We start from the raw sequence: 19,658 nt of genomic DNA, 5'->3' as shown, positions 1-19,658 counted from the left end.
GACCTGTTGCATACCTCATACAGGCGCTTGTGCCAACTTGTGTTCTCAGCACTTCAGTCTGCTTCAGTCTGTTTCTCCAAGTGTTTGCTTTTTATTGTTTTCCTATGAAATTCCAACATTGAACTGCAATCTTTTGTAGGCTTGCTGCTGAAGTCATTTTGAAATGTTTTCGCATTTCATGAAAACTAACATTTATTTCAGGTTCAGGCTTGTTGGTGACACATTCTTTTCCTCCCTGATAGTCTTTTTTTTTTTTTCTCTGTGCCAACAGATCTGTATAAAGGGTAAGGTGCACATATTTAAATATCTGAATATGGAGGCGTGTAAGACTGCGTCAGAGCTTCCAGACTATGACAGGAAACCACCGACATTTGGCTCTTGGTAAGAAATGAACATACACAAAGCACATGCATTTACATGCTTGTTCCTCTGTAAACGGTGAATTGGTGGATCTGTCTGTCACCAGGGCCAGAGGGGTAATGGGTGGGGGTTGTCCAGGTAAATGGGAAGTGAGGAGAGGGGAACTTAGTCAGAACTGAAGACCACAGTTTTCTGTACTTAACTACAAGTCTACACATGTAAGGTATTCACATCTGACATCTGTCCATGCTTTTAAGTAGAGTGCATCCGCACCTTTTGGGCTAAGATAGGTTTCATCATTAGTTGGCAAGCATATATGTGTGATTTATCACAGTGAATTATCACCATACATTTGCAAATGTGCCTCCTGTGGAGGATTTTAATTGCAGCCTAGGTGCGTTCCTAGATGTTGCGTTTATTAGCTTGCGCATCAGAATGCTTAAACGAATGAATGAATGAACGCTATAGCTCTGAAAATCAACATGTTTGCTGTATAAAAGTTTGTGTTCTATGTTTCTGAAATAATTACTTAAAAACAAATATATTGTCTCGATGACATAGATAACTAGCCAGCAGTCCTGTTTTATTACGGTCTGTCTATTTCAGTAAATCCAGAAGACATTCACTCTGTGACATTATTGAACATGTGGCATGCACTCATTTAGTATTAGGAACTAGTAAAATAAATTGGATTTGCGATTTTATGCATGTTAGCAACATTTTGCTGGATTGTCATCACATGTGTTCATTTTCCCAAGGATGCAGTTTCTGTACATACAGACTGATAACTTCTTGTGTGATCTTTTGCTACAGTGTAGAGGAGCTCTATCCAGGAAGACCATATGGGGCACTGGACTCTGGCTTCAACAGTGTAGACAGTGGGAACAATCGATGGTCTGGCAATGAGGTGAGACTCTGTTTATATTTTAAACTTTTTTTATATTTACTTGAGAGTTTATTGAGCTGATTTATTATTAACTGTTTATTGCCTGAAGTGTCTCCAAAGTGTAAAGAATATTTAAAGAATATTTAGATTAAATTGTTATTTTCTTGTCAAACTTTGTGTACAGAATCTACAACAGAGTGAATTAAATAGATGTATTCATAGTTGGGGTCCTAGTGAACCGGAATTGATCTCTTCATCGATGGTAACTTGAAAGCACGTTGTAAGTCGCTCTGGATAAGGGCGTCTGCCAAATGCCTTAAATGTAAATGTAATGTGTATGTCAGTCTGTAAGTCATAAAGTCTAATCAAACTTTGAAGTTAGATTAGACTTTATAGTTTGCGATTGTGCGGTCACCCCTCCTGTTGGTTCTTTGTCTGTTTCCTTGGTCATATTCTGTCTCTAATTCTGCATCTAGGCTACTGAGGAGCTGTCAGATCTGCCTGTGAGAGTGGCAGAGCTAACGAAGGAGCAGAGGCTACGGAGGGAACGAGAAAGAGAACGAGAGGAGCACAAGGGTTGCACAGCCACAGCCAACGGAACAAGTAGGATGCTAATACACATATGAAATAGCCATTGGTTTTGGTTGTGTTTAGCACAGATCCATTTGCTGGCACATAGACAAAGCCATGTTATCATATGCCTGTCTGCCTTTTTGACTTTCTTCCAGTGGAGACAGAAATGGAACAAATCGACTTTATTGACAGCTGTACAGGGGAAGAGGAAGATGATGGGCGGAACCGAGCATCTGACTCAGTCAGTCTTAGCTCTCAGTTCATGGCCTACATTGAGAGGCGGATCACCAGATCGGTAGGACAATTGTTCTTCAGACATTGTGTGTATGTGGTAATGAGGTAATGAACTGGTAAGGAAAGCTGCCAGCTGCTAACAATGTTAGAGTTTGCTCCTTGATATAATGTGTTTAGTTTACAGTCCCTGACAAAAGTCTTGTCGCTTGTGTACAGATTGACCTCAAGTGCCACTGAAATATATTTCTAATCAAGATTTTGTTACAAGAAGTGGCTCATTTTATTCCCAACAGCTTTTGTAATAATGTTTCAGTGCAAAATGAAACTGTCAAAAAGTATTCTAATATTCAAATTGAGTCCCATTGAGTCAACTTCTGTCTTTACAAAAATTTTGTTGCCTTGTCATATGAGCTTCAACTGTGACTAATAATGGATCAGTTAGGTCTCAGATGTGTATAAAAGGAACCCCAGTACACTAGACAGTACATCAACTGCAACTAGACTTCTACAAACATGCCTAAGATTCACCCTGAGACTAAAGAGGCTGAAGACCACATCCACTGCTTATGTGGCAGACACCTTCAGTGTGTCTCAGCATCAAGTACAGAGGATTTAAAAAAAAAAAAAAAAAAAAAAAAAAAAGATTTGAAGAGACGTTTTTGACAAGCCCAAGTCAGGGAGGCCCCGCAAGACAACTGCTTGTTGGCCAGCCCATTTTCTACTGCAGCAGAGCTCCACAAGACCTTGTCATCTGAAGTTCCTGTTTAAACCAGAACAGTTTGTTTGATTCTGTCTTAAAATGGCCTTCATGATCGAATCAGTGGCCAGAAGCCAGCACTTAACAAAAGACAATTAAAAAAAATGTGTGGCATTTGGCAAGACCCACAGCCTGCTAAAAGGATGGATGCTGGAAAAGTGGCAGAAGGTGTGTTTTCAGATGAAAGAGGTGGCAGAAGGTGTGTTTTCAGTCGCCGCAAATAGTGCGGGAGACCTACTGTATCCCACATGGATCCGAGATTCACACAGAAAACAGAAAAAATGGTCTGGGGTTACATGCAGTATGGGGGTGTGCGAGAGATCTGCAGGGTGGAAGTACCAAGAAATCTTGGCTACCTTTCATATTCCCACCTTTCTGTCTTGATTTAAATGATTTTTTTTTTCCGTGAAACTAATTCATTTCAATGCATTAAACATCATTTAGTAGGGTTTTAGCTTTATGAGCTATTTCTAACACCAATTGATTAATTAAAAGTTAGGTTAATTGCAGGTGTTTCTACAAAATAGATAAGCGACAAGACTTTTGTCAGGGACTTACATTTATGTTGACTGAGTAAATGTAAGTTTAAATATGCAGTATGTTGTTGTAAATTTTAAACCCACAGTTGAAATGACATTCGTTTTAGGGTTCTCCAGTTAAGTCTAGTTCTTTCAAAGACACAAGGATAGATGACCCAAGGAGACATACACTTCTGCATAGCAGGTACAAATACAAGATGCATATACAAAAACAGAGAAGATTTAGTAAAAGATTTGTCCCAAAAAGTGAACCGTGTTCAGTAATGTTTTGTCCTGTTCTTAGAAGTGTCCCAGATGGTGTGAGTCCTTATGCCAGTCACACCCAGGTAATTAACCTGTGTGTGTGTGTTTCTGTGTGTGTTTTGTCTTTACGTTCCTCTTTACCTTTGTTGCATCCTCTTAATGTCTGTATTTTTTTGTCTTCCATTTGCTTCATTCAGCGTTTGGGTGTAGGAGGTGTAGAACGTGTGCGGAGGGAGGCACAGTTGGCAGCAATGCAGTATGAGGAGGAACGGCAGAGAACGCGTTCTGCACAAAGAGAGGCTGTCATGAGCTACGTGAAGGTCGGCACTAATACACTCACACCTCCAAGAATTGGAACCTTTTACTGTTGCAACTGTTTTGGTTGCAAAGCATTTTGTTGCCTACTTGCGTATATGAAAAAGCAGTGTATGTTACAGTTATAGTGTAGTGTGTTGTGGAAAAGAACACTTAAATGTGCTGCACTGCGTTGTATAAAATGTATTTAAACTGCATTTGTTACGTTAATGCCTGAAGTCTTAGATCATGTTGCAGTTAGTGATTTTGTTTTTTTTGTTTTTTTATCTTTCCAGCACAAAGCCACTCCGAGCCCCACCAAGCTAAGTCCTATAGACAGTGAGGTAAGTAAGCAGGTTAGACAATTCCAAAAGAGTGCTTTCACTGGGTTTTCACATTTAATACAGTAATAGCAACGCAATAGATAGAAAAGAATTCCAGGTCCTATTATTAAATAGGTCCCTTATTAAACTTATAAGGGCAGCCTCCAAATGAGAGGTGAACAGACAACTGTGGTCTGTTGCTATTTTTGTTCTGTCCATGAGATCAGTGGCATGAAATAAAAGCCAAATAATAGCATTTTGTCCTCCTTCTTATTTTGTTCTGTGAAACAAATTGTTAGGGTAACTGGTAGAGCAGGTGTTCTTCCCATTTTATCAGGTATCGCCTTGATCTTCTAATTTACTTAAATTCCCCTCTTTGTCATTGTTTCCCATAATGTCAGGCATACTTTCAAATGCCATTTCATACTCTTCCCTTTCCCTCTTTGTGTATGTGTGTTTGAATGCACCATGACCTTTCACCTAGACATGGTCTGTGATATAATGAATAGGGATGTGATGATAACACCATGATGTAAGATCCATGCTATGATATTTAACATATCACTTGGAGATAATGGTAATAGGGAATCACATTTTTGGTATTAGATGCACCAGGAAAATAGTTTGCGGTTTAAAAGAGAACTACAAATAAACTCTTACAATTTATAATGTAATAGCTGTAATAATAATTAATATATACATTATAACATGATTATATAAAAAGGGTATTATTCTATATATTCAATATCATTACATCCCTAGTAGTCATAGACTGTATCCCACCTGCTTGTATGCACAGTCTGGCAGCCACACATTGCTCTATTCATCAGGAATTATTTTATGACCTGCTGGCCAGTTATTTGTAATCTTTTGGAGCCATTGTCTATGTTTAATTCTATATCCAACATTGTAGTTTGTGTTACGACAATTGGAGTTCCTACTGGGTAGAGAGCACCAGCAACCAGCCTGTGGTCAGATCTACATAACCGCTGGGCCATAGTCTGTGCCTAATAAAGTGGCATGTGTGTTTGTAACTTCACATTCTCTCTCCCACCCCCTGCCAGACTGTGTACCCTTCCCGACGTTCCACTCATACGGATGACACCGCCCTCTTCATGGTAAGAGTGAGGCCCCTTCCCATTCCCCACCATTTCCCCAGTTACCCTACCAGTCACCACATTTTCACTTTACTTTTGAACTTGTATTAGGTCTTGGGTCTCTTAGCAAGAAATGGCAAGAGTTCTTTTTTTTTTTTTTTTTTTTTTAACGTCATGGGTTGTTTAAAGCAGTGCTTTAATTTTGTGCTTCCCTTCCCAGCAACTCAGTGCTAACCTAACATCCTGTGCTTTGCAGTTCCTGCTGTTCAGCTCTATCTAGCCTCTTTTATCCCCGTCTCACTTTCTTGCTCTGTCTCTCTGCCTGACCCTCTTCTGTCAGAGTGAGTACCAGCCCCTCATGGTGTTTGAGATAGACACTGACACCAACACAATAAAGAGGAGGCCAGGCACTCACAAGCAGGTGAACGGTTTACATACAAACTTGAAGCAGCATGCAGTAATCCACTTAAATCAAAACAAAAAGCACTCATATAGGGACTGGATTTCACTTTGCTGTATAACTTGCAGCCTATGGGGCATGTTCTGTAATATCACACCACTTAAGTGTAATACAGGGGTAGGCAACCTACGGCCCGCTGGCCACATCCGGCCCGTTGGTCTTTTTCATCCGGCCTCGCTGCCCACCTACATTAAACAGGGTTTAACCCCCATGTAACAGACATCTGAACCTGCTCATTTATTTTTCTTTCTTAGTTCAGAAGTGAAGGCTGATGAGCAACACGGTTCACACTAAAAGTGAATGTAACACTAATGCCTTTTTTACATTTGTCTGTCTGATATGTATGCATTTGGTGCTGGCCCGGCACGTCTGAGTCAATGTGGCACCTGAGCTTAGAAGTTTGCCCATCCCTGGTGTAATGACACCACGCAAAGAAGAAATGACTGTTTAATAGATATCTGTATCTAATTAGTTATGTGTAACTAACTATTTAGCATGAAGGCATTATTGAGGGCTCTTTCAAACCACATCCTTATCCTGGACCATTTGAACCTCCTCGTCAGTACGTTGTACGTCTCCTCCTTTCTGCTAATACACCTTGTACACAGGGAACATTTAACATGTATCACAAACTTGTTCTCTGCTACACAACTCTTTAAGATACATTAAGAAATTAAGGATTCTGAAGGTGAAACTTGTGATATTAGCGAACATGCCCCATGCACATTGTGTAATGTGCATTATTATATTTGTATAATAATTCTCACTATTAAACTTTCTTGTAGATATTATTCAGACATAAAGAGTAGTCATCTCAATCCATGTGTTTGTGCTGCATGCTGAGAAAAAAATAATTTGGAGTTCCTGCTCTGAAACTGTTCCCCTTTCTCTCTCTATTTCCTCCTTTATTTATTTTAATCCCATCCCAATTCCAACTGTCTTAATTTTATTTCTTTTGTTTCATTTATTTCCTTTGTTTTTCTCGTTCTTTGTTTGGCTTGGTGCTCTGCAATTGTTCCCTTGCTGCTGCTTGTAGTCTCTGTCTGGGATGTCCATGGACGGGTGTGTGTCTCGTGCCACAGATACCACCCCCTCCTGTCTGCTGCAGGTATGGCACGTAGAAAGCGGCTGGTGTGGGTCCTGTGTTCAGTGGTGCACGTTTGACTGCTTTTGTGTTTTTGTTTTAAGCCACCAATGTATTTCCATTTGCTCTATGTGGTTTGAAAAGAATGAATGTTTGTCAGTCTAAATACCGATTGTTTTACTTTGCACTTAAATATGCCCCCTCCTAACTTGAATCATTACTGTGTTCTCTCAGCAAGGAGAAGACCGGTCTACTCTCTCATCAGCAGGTAAGCATCTTACAACCTGCCCTCTTGTGCTATATAATTCAGTTGAATTTTGTATGCAGTCAGCCACAATAAGTCCTCCAGAGATGTAGGATGGAGTCAAGCGTTTTGCATTCCTCTAGGCTATGTTGTCCTGGTTCCACATGCCTTTCTTGTGAGGTTTTACACACACACACACACACACACACACACACACACACACACACACACACACAGCTGCTGTCCTCGTTCACCTTCCATTACTCACCCTGCATTCACTCTCAATACTCGGCCATTCACCACCCATCCCTACACGTTTGGCCCACATCCTCTCTCGCCTGCAGCCCTCCAATCACCCTCTTACCCCGGCCATGTTGCACAGCCCTCCTGCCGTGGTCCCACCCCACGGCCAGACAGCTTCCTATATCGCCTCAGCCAGAGGGAAGAGAAAAAGAGAGGTACGTCATGGGGTCATGACCTGAGCAGACCTCCTAAGCATGCAGTTGGGAGCCTTACATAGCTGGGTTGGCTTCTGACGTTCTGCCTGTGGCAGTGTCCAGCTTGCTGTGGTTGGCTTTGTGCAGGTAGCACAGTAGACTGCTGATGATAATCTTTCTCATCATGTAAACGCTTTCCCTTTCTGGTTAATCACAGTAGAGCTGCATGATTATACCAACAATGGTTTGATTATGACTATTTTCCTTGGCATGTTGGAATGGGATTCACTGTTTTGTCTTTTTGTTGTTTTAATGAAAAATGTGTATTTTCACAAAATCTTGTCGTCTTTAATGTTGTTCCTATAATTACACAATTCTACTGCCATAAACTGATATTTACAAGTTTATATATTTTAACCCCTTTGCTGTAATATTTAACTAGTATTTAAGTACAAGCACCATAACAATCCTTTGCTTTTATTATCTATTTCTTTGTATATACAGCAGAATCTGCAGCCCCTCGGTCAGATCAGGAAGAAATCTCAGCCACGACATGCCATGGTCTTATGGGAGAAGAGGCAGAGTTGGTGGACCAGCTGCGCAAGGTGTGTGTGTGTGTGTGTGTGTGTGTGTGTGTGAGAGAGACACTATTCTCAGAGCAATGGTTATCAGATTTAATGTTAAAAATGCCTTTGTTGTCTTTGTAACAGACCTGTTTTCTGTGTTGCAGAGCATTGAGTCACGGCTGAAAGTGTCCTTGCCCAGCGACCTGGGAGCTGCGCTGACAGACGGGGTCGTGCTGTGCCACCTGGCCAATCACGTGCGCCCCAGATCTGTACCCAGCATCCACGTGCCCTCACCTGCTGTGGTGAGTTTGCATGTTTCTTCGTATTCATGCAGCAGATTTCTATAGAAATGTTCGTTCCCCTTATCGCTCACCATCTTCCTGTAGCCCAAACTGACCATGGCAAAATGTCGACGGAACGTGGAGAACTTCCTAGAAGCGTGTCGGAGAATTGGGGTCCCACAGGTACGTCTAGGAGTGTAGTAGAGTGTGTGTGAGATCTGTGTACACCCTGTCTAAACTCTTAAACCCTGCTCGCTGAACTGAAGACTTTGTAAATGTACTAACAGAGGCTCTTTCTCTCTCCCCTCATCCATTTTTATTTTGTCCATCCATGACACTTGTCTCTTAAACTGTTTTTTCTCTTTACTCCGCCTTCCCTCATCTTTTCTCCCATCCTCATATTCTCCCTGTCCCTTCCCTGTCTTTCTTGTGTTGGTCAGGAGAGTTTGTGCTCGGTTGGAGAGGTTTTGGAAGGGGGGGGCATCTGCGTGTTCAGGACAGTGGATTCACTGCTCACATTAGCTCCTCCCCTCCTGGCCTCTCCTCCGGCTCAGCTGGCGGGCTTTGCCCTCTTCTATCTCTCCATCATGTCCCTGCTCTGCATTCTTTACTGCCATCTGCTGCCTGGTTTATGAACCACTGACCCCCCCGCTGGACCGGCGCGCTTCTGGTCTTGTCACCGTGAGCGACTCGCACGGTTGCCGTCTCATCACGAAAGGGCTGCACGTTGATCGCATTAAGCCGCAGTCTTACTTTGCTTCTCACTTCTGCAGAATTTGTATTCTGATGGCCAGCACACGTAACAGAGCACAAAGAGCACAGAAGATTCACTTAATCAATTGAGCTTAGTTATTTGTTCATTATTGTCTTGAGGTTTTCTTGCGTTAGCAAAATTCCAGTCAGGCAACAATAAGCCCAAAGTGCATCCATGATGATCATTTTTTTTTCAAAGTGACACACACCAAAAACATTTAGTTAGGGCTAGCCTAGCAGGTTTGCTACTTTTGTAGTAGCTATTATTACTTTACATCATGTTTTAAATGTGTTGCTCTTTTTAGAGCTCAAGGAGATTCAAATTGTTTATTTTATGAATACCTCCCCCCTCCTCAGGCTTAGACTTATTTCTTTGTATTTTGGCAGAATTAGTGTGAAGCATCATGAAAAGAAATCTCCTTTTTAGTTGCACAAACACCTTATATAAGCTCACATGCAAACATCCGTTCTCGTGTTAAACTTCCCCTGGTGAATGGCTCCCTCCTAACCCCATTTCCATAGCAACCTATTCCTATGGTACTGATTTGATTGACAGGCAGCAGACCTCAAGGGAAAGCACAACAGTGAGTCTGACACTCACAGCCTTAAATGGAGGGCTTCTTTTGGACACTTCTGTGCCACCTTTGTTTTTATGGGATATGCATGGCACTGTCTCAGTGTTAATCTTTTGTGTAATTGGTGTCAATTTTTTAAATATCCTATACCAGTGGTTCCCAACTTTTTTTTAAGCCCCCCTGCCTGCTTGGTGCCCTGTGTGCACACCCCGTAACGCCACTATAGACCATACTATAGACTGGAAGTTCATGTCTGCTGATCGACCCGAGCCCGACTGAAATGATAGAAATTGAGTAGGAAGATTTACAGGATTCACAAGATTTACAACTCTAGTCTATATAACATACAGATTCTACTGAGTTTTGATTACCCTATTGGGTGTGTTACTGGGATTTTATATATTTAATGTTTACAAATATCATTTTTGTAACCTCAGCATAGATACGATTCTGCACCCCCCTGTGATCTCTGGCGCCCCCCAGGTTGGGAGCCACTCTCCTGTACTGTACCTTCCCCAACTCCCCCCTTTTGTGCCTTATTGTGTGTGATGTGTGCTTGTGTATCAAGTACTTCCGTTTTATTCTTTTCTTTTTTAAATCACGGCAATAGCGTCTTCTGAGCAAACAATGTCTGATATGAATGCGCTCAGTCAGCTGTGCTCGCCATTTTGCTAAAAGTGTTGTACCAAGTAAGGCCCTCTGATACCAAAGTGTGGGTCACCCAAGCATGAGCATAACGGCCTGGGCTATATGCACAATGACTGTCTGATGGTATTTTTTTTTATTGTGTAATGCAAGAACTGAAGATTTTTAGCTTCTCAGGCTTTCAACAATGCACAGTCGGATGTGTGTGTGTGTGTGTGTGTGTCTGAATTATGTGATAGTCAATTTATGGAGTGGGCAGGACTCACCCCACGTTTGGGCACTAAGGTTTCGATGTTCTGCTAGGATGGGATTTTTTACATCACGTTTAGCTCTTAAGACTTTGTACAAGAGTAGAGAGTTTAGAAGAAAACTTGACGTGTGTTGGTTGAAGGTTGAATGGTAGGGTGTGTTTTTGCATGGGTCTGGGGTGTTTTTAGGGCTTTTTTGGGGGGATCTCAGTGCCTCTCTCCATTGTTCTGTTTAGCTGATGGTTTTTCCCCTTCCTGAGCCCCACAATAAAATCAGCTGAAAGATCTTGTCTGTGGTCTCTCTGCTCTCCCTCGGTTTGAATGCTAATCATTTTAGCAGACGCTCACAGGCTACTTTATTAGAAACACTTATCGATGTCCGTTTAAAGGTGTGCAGTTATGGGCTATAGACCTTTCTGTTGGTCAGAACGTCTGCTTCTAACCAAAGGGCCACTGTTGTCCAGATCGTTTTTTTGTGTGACCGATCAGTGAACTAGATAAGGCATTCAGGCACAGTCTGCCATTTTCACTGCTGGTTCCTTCACAGAGAAAAAATAATAAATCCAACCAGAAAGCAATTCTGGATTCAGAGACGATGAAGCCAATGAAGGGTTTGGATGGTTCTAGAACACTCCACAATGGTTCAGTTGTACAAAGCAAAAAGATGGATTGTGTGTAATAAAGTGGCCAGCCCCGAGCAATAGTCACATTATTTGTGTGTGATGTGCCTCAGATGTAAACTTGTCATTCTGTATCATCTTCCAAACCTTCCTCTTCCTCTTCTTTTCTCTTTTCCTTCCCCCTTTCTGGTTCTTTACAAGGTCATGGTTATGGTTTCTTTAACCCACCTCCTTTCATCTTGTGTCTTAAGTTATGTCTAAGTTAAGTTTGACATGCATTTCTCATTTGATTCAGCTTCATGGATTATTTTAAGTTGTGTTTTTTTGTGTCTGATTTTATTTATTTCTCCACCTCCCCATCTCCCTTGTTTTCTCCTATGTATCTGTTCCTCCCCATCTGCCTGTCTGTATGTGTCTGTGCTGGGTCTGACCTACAGTCCCAGTTGTGTCTCCCCCTCCACATTCTGGAAGAGAGGGGGCTCCCGCAGGTGGCTGGGACCGTGCGTGCGTTGCTGGACCTGGCCCCTCCAAAACAGTCCCCCATCTCTGCCTCTGCCCCATGCACCCCCGCAGCCCCTTTCGCCATGTAAGCCCAATGCGCCCTGCACACATGTATGGGCAGACAAGTGGACCGACAGAAATACCCACAGACGCACACATTCAGGATTCTCCTGCTCCAGAAGCACCACCCTGTTCTCCTGTTCAGGCAACAAGGCCTGTGGGGCCTTACAGAAGCCGGTTCTACCCATCAGGACACCAAGCCCAAGCTTTTTGGGGAGCAGGAGAGTGAATGTGAGGTGAAGAGTGAAGAACCTACTATAAACCTGATGACCGACTGGCAATCTGCAGCTGTCTAACAAAACAACACTACACAGGAATGTTTTTTTTTTTTTATGTTTGTCACTCTCCTTTTCCTTTGTTCTCTCCCACTTCGGGAGTGTCGTATTTTGCACCACATTATTATATGAATAGGATTATAATGTGACTTTTAATTATTATTATTATTATTACTACATTACATTTTATAAAGAGTTTTTGTCAGATTCCTGCATATGCAGACTAAGCAGAGAGTTTTTGGTGTTATTAGACTGACCAGTGTCCGAAAGAAACATTAACATTTCTACACTGTTAGACACAGAGGATGTTTTTCCAGAATATTGGGAGTAAAAGAGAGATGGGCGTGATTGCCATGGGCAGAAAAAGGTCCGTTGTTAGTTTTTATGGTCAATTTTGTCCTCAGCGTGTCGTTTTTTGTTGCAATACATGTGTGTGGCCATAAGGTGGCATTTCACACAGCTGTAGAACACTTGTATTTATGGAGGCTCTATTTCAGTGCCAGTACAACCTCTACTACCAATATGTGACTGAGGATGTAAAGAAACTGGGGATGTTTTAGAACGTGATCTGGAAACACATTTGGTATTAGAAAAAAACACTCTTGTTTATTTCCAGAGCTGAGAATGAAATTGACCCTGTGTAATTTTTTTTAAATAATAAATATTTTAATATATGTAATTCTTCAGTGAGGCCAAAAACCATTGTGACTTAAATACAAGGCCAGAGGACCAGACAAACGCTACTTTTTTTTATTTCAAAGGCTTTTGTAAATTTGTGTTGCTGCTCTGTAACTACACAGACGCGAACAGTATGGACTGAAACATAAGAACCAGACTGACAGATGATCTTTAATTGATGCTATTACTTGTGTGTAATATGTAGCCTTGCATGCTTGAAACACATTGGAACTTGTTTAAAAGTCGAGGAACTACACACTATATTTAAAGTATTTTTTATTTTTTATTTTTTTGCCATGTCTGTTTTCTGGTGACTGCTGTATGTGAGAATATTTTTAGTTGTCTTGAAATGGGTCAGTGCCGCATGATAGACATGGCCTGATTTTATTTTCCTTTCTTCTGTGTTGCTGTCGCCACTTCTGCATGGCTTGTGCTCTCTGCGGTCTGCTGTTGAACCAGGATGGATCTGCCAGACTGGATCTTTATCTAGACACGTGTGTGACCTCCTCACGACAGGGCACACTTTCACTAGGCTCCACTAAGGCAGTAAATACTCACTGTTGATTAAATACAGCAGATGCGCAAGCCAGAGGATGGATGGTATTAGTCTGTAAAGTTACAGCATCCAAAGGTCACATGACTGATGCTGAGTAGACTGGGTGGTGGAGGGGTACCATTTATTTTAGTTTTTTTTTTTGTTTTTTTTTTTTGTTTTTTTTTTTTTTTTACTCGCAGCGCTAGGTATGACATGGCAAGGCCCTGCAAAAAATGAAACTGACATTTAATAACTAAAGACAAATTGTTTTAACTTGCTTTTTAGAGACTTCTGTGTTTTAAAAAAGGGAAGTTAAATCAAGTTAATATTATTTGTTACTATTTTGTATAGAGAATTGGAGGGGTTTTTAAATCTTGACTTGGGCAGTGCTCCAACAACAATCATGTGACCCTTTTCAGCAGGGTAAGCCCCCTGCGTGACTGTACAGTAAATAAATACATTCCATACGTTTACAAGTATGTACGGATTACTGCATACACCTGAGGACCTTCTTACAGCCTGAAAAAAAAAAAAAAAAAACATTTTCTGAACAAATGTCCCTCAACACACATACTGTATTGGGTTTAAGGAACAATATGTTTGAATATTTGGTGTTATTTGAAATATATTAATAAAGGTTTCTTATTTTAATTTTGTGTATGTTTATACATTGCGTATTTTACTTTGTTTCAGCACTTCACTAGTATTCATTTAGGAAAAAATATAGCATTTTAAACTATGCATTTGACAGGACTCACTGAAATATTGAGTTTTTTTTTTTTTTTTCTTTTTTCCTTTCAACATTTAAGATGTATATTTTGAGCATGTCCCATAAGAGTCACTTCTTCTTCCTGTCCTTTTTGCCCGGTTTGGCCTTGGGCTTCTTGGCCTTCTTCAATGCTCCGAGTCCTTTCCGCACCATTGTTCCTCGCCACCATGCCTGGATCTGTGTGAATGCATTGTTTCCATTTAAGAATTTGACCAGTGGTAGATTTGGAAAAGGTTCACATTGTGATGTATGAAAATTGTGTAAAGATACACTATTCACAATAAGGTACTGATATTGTGAGAGACTGAGTGGATGTCATACATGGTGTTTGTTTCATTTCAGATAATTTTGGGATAGGGAGGCAATTCTGTTGGTCTCATTGTGTACAGGTTATATTGGGCCAATACCAAGAGAACCTTTCTCTAAAAACCTGGTATTGTCAGTAAGTCATTCTAAGTTCATCATTCAAACAGCCATGAACACATGACATTTGAAAGTGGAGTGATTGTCATTGTGAAACACTGCAGCACAGCACACGGTGCACACAGTGAAATGTGCTTTTAACCATCACCCTTGGTGAGCAGTGGGCAGCCTTGACAGGTGCCCGGGCAGCATGTGTGGGGGCGGTTCTTTGCTCAGTGGCACCTTGGCGGATCAGGATTCGAACTGGCAACCTTCTGACTAAAGATCCGCTTCCTTAACTGCTAGGCCACCACTGGCCCACAAACTGTTCTGCACGGTTTCGAACCAAAGCCTTCTCGTGTGTAAAGCGAATGTGATAACCAACGAATGAGTCACCTTCGGGTCAGTGGCAGGCAGTCATATGGTGCTCGTGAACTTAGTGTGTCGCAAAGTGTCATCAGCAGACTTTGATCAAGAACTACTGACAGTTCATGAGCCACGAGTGACAGACCGCAATGATGACCAGTACCTAAGGTAGTCAGACATTGTTATGCAACTGCCACACAGCTGCAGGCCCGTTTATGAGATGCGGGGGTACTAGGGTACCAGACAAACCATTCGCAACAGACTCCACCGCTTTGGCTTGAATGCCAGACGACCGTTGCATGTGACTCCACTGACACCAAGACACCGCCGTGAATAAGACCATGTGACCTGGACAAAGCAGCAGTGGTCTACCGTCCTATTCACTTATGAGTGTCGTGTTGCTGGAGAAACCGAGGTGAGAGGTACGCTGAGGTCAACATGGTCCCCAGGGGTTTCTTTGGATGAGGTAGTGCAACAGTCTGGGCAGACATCACCAAAACTGATTTGGTTATTGTACATGGCTCAGTCACTGCACGTTCTTACTTCAGAGACATAATAGAACCGATCATCATGCACCAGTTCCTCCAGCACACCCCCAACTTTGGGTTAATTGATGTTATTTTCTACATTTTGGGGGTAATAAATATTAAATTAATGAAAATGGTGTTTCTTCTCATAGATAAGTAAAAGTTCCCTTTGATATTACTAATTTAATTACAATTCAGAGCAAATAGAAAAAGCACTCATGTAAATAACAATATCCCTAACTTATGTATATTATATTATGAAATTGTGATTTAATAAATCAGTGCTGAGAGTAAATCGCTGTCATTATAATAAGTGAGATACATTTTCCACTACTGTGTTCATGGTGGCTAAGGTTCAAGGTGGAATTCTAACCTTGGTGGCTGATTGCCGCTCCAGCAGTTCTTTTTCTCGCTGCATTTGCAGATTTTCTTTCTTCATCCTGTCCTCGATGATTACCTTTTCACACTCAACACACTGAGAAACAGAGTTCTGTCTCTTACCAGCGATGTGATTACAAGCACTTTAACTAATGGTTACCTATTGTCTGCTATTTTCACCAGAATATGCATAATTAAGTTGTCCATAATGCAGCTATATTGTTACTTCATCAAACCTCAATATAAGTAACAATGAAATGGATTGACTTGCAGTCTACACACTCTCTTTGCGAGGTCCTGCAGTTTTGTGAGGTTATTGGCTTTGCTGCTCCTCAGAGTGTCCATTTCTTTCTCTTTCTCCTCAGTGTCTCTTTCATAACGCTGCATCCAAAACTCCAGCTTTTCTTCCAGATTCTGTGCGAAAACCATGGGGAGGGGTTAAAGAAATTAAGGTGACCAAACTTTTTGATGTGATAATTTGGACTACCAAACATATTCGCTAACTAACATCAAATTCACACAAGACTACATTAATTCAAGTGTAAAAATTTAAATACTGTCTGGATACTTTTAGGGCAGTGGTTGGCCTAGCGGGCAAGGAAACAGAAGGTTGGAAGAGGAAGGTAATCAGAAGGTTGCTGGTTCAAATCCGAAACCGACAAGGTGCCACTGAGCAAAGTACCGTCCCTACACACTGCTCTCTGGGCACCATTCATGGCTGCCCACTGCTCACTAAGTGTGATTGGTTAAATGCAGAGGACACCATTCGTTATGTGCACTGTGCTTGCTATGCATCACAATGACAATTACTTCACTTTCCACTTTTTACAGCTTACAAACAAATTGCCATTTTTCCCCCAGAAAAGCCTGAAAGACACATCAGTCTAACTCTGTAATGTTACCTAAAATACAATACATGTGAGATATTAATGAAATATAAGTGGCATGGTACCATACTCACCTATGAACCAGAAGAACCCAGTGTCACAGATTCAAACCCCACTTCTCTCAGCCCAAGACACGTAACCCTGAGTTGTGCCTGGTATCTCAGTGGCACCTTCATGGTTTGTGGATTTGTGGATTCGATTATGGGTACGCTTCCTTACCCTCTAGGCCAACCACTGGTACTGGGTTATGTACATACTTCCATGTAACAAAGCAGTGTGACTTGCAATTTCACTTACAGCCTGGTGCTTCTTCAGGAAGGTCTCCGTCTCCTTGTGAACACACTTCTCTTCCTCTATTTTCTTTAGCAAAAGCTATGGAGATAAAAATGATTGGGCTGGTGTGTATTTCGGAAATCAAGATGGGACATTTCATGTCAGGACCAGAACACACCAAGATCTCATCCTGCAGCTCCTTCTGACTGAGGGCATTGAGCTTCTGCGCCTGGTAGACCTGTAGTTCAACGCTGTTCTTAACATACTCTCTCTCCAGGCCCGTCTTAAACGTCGCCTCCTGTAGCTGGTCCTTCAGATGAGCAATCATCTCGTCACGTTTCTGAAAGGTGTTCAGCAACGGGGATTACCTAGGCATCCATTTGGTTATTAATCTGGTTATTAATCACACACTGCAAGGATCCCTACCGCCAGATCCCATGCTTCCTCTTTGCGGATGTCCACCAGCTGTTTCTGCAAATCTTCGATAGCCTGACTGCACTCTTGGTCCCTGCAGAAGTCATGCCAACGTAGCATGATTACCTGTCATTCGGTTTCTCATCCGATACACAATTCAGCCGTAACATTATGACAGGTAAGAATATCATTTATTATCTTGTTACCATGGCACCCGAAAGTGAGTTGGACATATTAGGCACCTCAAGTGAAATTGATGGGCAAGCTGTCAGAACACATGGTGCATCACAGTTTGTTCTGATTGATTGCTTTTTCTTTTTACACCACATGCATGTCTGGTTGTATTGCCTATTTGAGGGAACCAGGATGTATTATTAAGGGAGGGCAACATGGCTTTGGGCAATGTTTGGAATGGAAAAATTCAGTCCTGCTTTTTCATATGGATGTTAACTTACGACATTGTTGCAGACTAAGTACACCCCTTCATGAAAACACTATTTCAGTAGGACAATTCCCCCTGTGACACCGCAACACTACCAGTTTGAGTTGTTCAAATTCTTGAGGTTTTATTCCAATCAAGCATCAGCTGGATGATTGCAGTCAGGCTATCAAAGACTTTACATTGTTCACATTGTTTACGTGGTTTGCACTCTCCACCATGTGCCCTTATTTGCATGTTGTGTTTTTAAATTTTAAATATTATGCTTATTTTTATACCCTTGTATTTAATGTTATTGTTGTATTTAATGTTACTGTTTGTATTTTAATGTTACTTGTATGCACCATGGGTCTGAGAGTAACGCAATTTCAATTCTCTGTATGTCCTGTACATGTGCCAGAATTGACAAAAAGCTGACTTTGACTTTGACTTTAATGTGCTAAAAAACACAAGTCATATCCATAAAGGAGCATGCTCCTTACAGAACTTATGTCCTGTAAATGACTAATGTGTTCTGTGGACTCCATGCCTCTACAGGTCTGGGCTGTTCTGGCGGCATAACAAATATTAGTCAAAGCTTTATGACTGATCAGGATATACTGGGTGGTAGTAGCTTAGTGGGTAACACACTCGCCTATGAACCAGAAGACCCAGGTTCAAATCCCACTTACTACCATTGTGTTCCTGAGCAAGGCACTTAACCCTAAGTTGCTCCAAGGGGGACTGTCCCTGTAACTACTGAAGTCGCTCTGCATAAGGGCATCTGATAAATCCTGTAAAAAAATGTAAATATATGTGGGAGAAAATCCATCGGTACCTTTTTATTATGTCTTGAAGCTGGGCTTTCTTTTTCTTCTTTTCCTCCACAGCCTGGAATAAACTTTCAAATGTACCTTTCTCTCTTAGTTCTACCAAGACATCTGTGATCACTTTTGCGACAAACTGCCTGTGACAAATAAAAATATTAATGGCTCTCTGGAAACAAGGCAAAGTTCACCCATCATTGCATGATGTGATTGGTTACCTGTCTCTTTCAAATTTAGTGAGCTTTTTAGATGACCATGGGCTCGCCACGTCCCTGTGTGTCACCTCCTGATGGGATCTTTGCAGCTCCTGTATAGCCTCCTTCAAGTCAGACCAGCCAGTTAGACGAGCTTCGTTCACATTCTGCTCAGCTTTCCTCAGCTGCTCCATCTCGTCTCCAACTTCAGCCTAAACGAGATACAATATTATGTATAATATTACACGATTTAGGGTCACAGGGATTACATGCGAAAGGTAGAGATGAATCCAACAAAAAAATTGGTGAATCATACTATAGCAGCTTCTGGGTGGGCTTTGTTATAATGTGGCATGATGTTGCCCAGGATGGCCAGTTTATTTTCACACTCCTCCAGCACAGTGCACACGTTGAGCAGCATCACTCCAGAGATTTTCTCTGACATCCTGCAGCCTGAACTCTGTAGGCTGCGGGGGGTGGTAAAGTTCTACATGATTATTTAACCTTTTGGGGGGACTAGACAAGGATCGTGTAAAAAGAAAAAGAAAATTCTATATTATAACACATTCACCAGCACATTCAAAATGCGAAGGGAAAACTTCTAAACTACATTAGAATTTGACTTGGTCAAGTTGTAACTTCAAAATTTGCTGAATTTATTAATGTGCGTCAAAATGCTAAATAAATGAGAACGCAAAACAGTACCCATACACGCTCCTCCGACGTCTGCATGCAGAGTTGACGTTGGTTTCCATGGTGATATTTTTGACCGGAACATCATGTGCAAACGAGCAACTTTAATGAGACAAACGTTGTAATTGTATTTCATATGAATTTGATTTCTTTAGACATGTAAATAGTTAATTGATTTAGCTTTTTTGTTTGTTTGTTTTTTTTTTCCCGTCAGGCACTTGTCCGGCCAACCACTGTGTTAA

At 41.4% G+C, this 19,658-nt stretch overlaps 2 protein-coding genes across 16 annotated transcripts in view; one reads left to right on the top strand and one right to left on the bottom strand.

Annotated features, from left to right (window-relative positions):
- Positions 1-13,919, top strand: part of lrch3 (leucine-rich repeats and calponin homology (CH) domain containing 3) — a 22,841-nt gene extending 8,922 nt beyond the window's left edge. Inside the window, exons 6-22 of one of the 14 annotated variants that reach the window (XM_029000106.1) lie at positions 272-381; positions 1,174-1,267; positions 1,723-1,849; positions 1,975-2,114; positions 3,457-3,533; positions 3,633-3,675; positions 3,790-3,912; positions 4,183-4,230; positions 5,274-5,327; positions 5,647-5,727; positions 6,803-6,874; positions 7,085-7,118; positions 7,439-7,552; positions 8,036-8,136; positions 8,262-8,399; positions 8,484-8,561; positions 11,657-13,919. In XM_029000106.1, coding sequence (XP_028855939.1) covers positions 272-381; positions 1,174-1,267; positions 1,723-1,849; positions 1,975-2,114; positions 3,457-3,533; positions 3,633-3,675; positions 3,790-3,912; positions 4,183-4,230; positions 5,274-5,327; positions 5,647-5,727; positions 6,803-6,874; positions 7,085-7,118; positions 7,439-7,552; positions 8,036-8,136; positions 8,262-8,399; positions 8,484-8,561; positions 11,657-11,809 — 1,587 coding nt within the window. In that variant the 3' untranslated portion in view covers positions 11,810-13,919. Of the gene's footprint in view, positions 1-271; positions 382-1,173; positions 1,268-1,722; positions 1,850-1,974; positions 2,115-3,456; positions 3,534-3,632; positions 3,676-3,789; positions 3,913-4,182; positions 4,231-5,273; positions 5,328-5,646; positions 5,728-6,802; positions 6,875-7,084; positions 7,119-7,438; positions 7,553-8,035; positions 8,137-8,261; positions 8,400-8,483; positions 8,562-8,818 lie in introns of all 14 variants that reach the window. The other 13 variants (XM_029000105.1, XM_029000104.1, XM_029000107.1 and 10 more) reach the window with 13 other exon arrangements.
- Positions 13,420-19,658, bottom strand: drc9 (dynein regulatory complex subunit 9). 2 transcript variants are annotated; one of them, XM_029000119.1, is made up of 10 exons: positions 19,429-19,658; positions 19,040-19,190; positions 18,748-18,935; positions 18,541-18,669; positions 17,297-17,378; positions 17,049-17,210; positions 16,895-16,969; positions 15,993-16,124; positions 15,706-15,807; positions 13,420-14,214 (listed from the first exon to the last, which is right to left on the bottom strand). In XM_029000119.1, exons 1-10 carry the CDS (start codon positions 19,476-19,478, stop codon positions 14,107-14,109), a joined length of 1,179 nt encoding a protein of 392 aa, XP_028855952.1. In that variant the 5' UTR covers positions 19,479-19,658; the 3' UTR covers positions 13,420-14,106. The 2 variants fall into 2 exon arrangements, with proteins under 2 accessions (XP_028855952.1, XP_028855953.1); XM_029000120.1 differs by having other exon boundaries at positions 19,040-19,239; positions 19,429-19,656.

Source organism: Denticeps clupeoides, chromosome 13 (assembly GCF_900700375.1).
Source record: "Denticeps clupeoides chromosome 13, fDenClu1.1, whole genome shotgun sequence".
In the NCBI taxonomy this organism is placed as follows: Eukaryota; Metazoa; Chordata; class Actinopteri; order Clupeiformes; family Denticipitidae; genus Denticeps; species Denticeps clupeoides.
This window is presented reverse-complemented; position numbering and strand designations above follow the sequence as displayed.

Coding starts and splice junctions, on each gene's coding strand:
- drc9 (XM_029000119.1), bottom strand. CDS start 19,478: ATGGAAACCAACGTCAACTCTGCATGCAGACGTCGGAGGAGCGTGTAT. Junction 15,808..15,992: donor TGCAGGACCTCGCAAAGAGA/GTGTGTAGACTG, acceptor TCTGTTTCTCAG/TGTGTTGAGTGTGAAAAGGT. Junction 14,215..15,705: donor AGCGGCAATCAGCCACCAAG/GTTAGAATTCCA, acceptor GCATTCACACAG/ATCCAGGCATGGTGGCGAGG.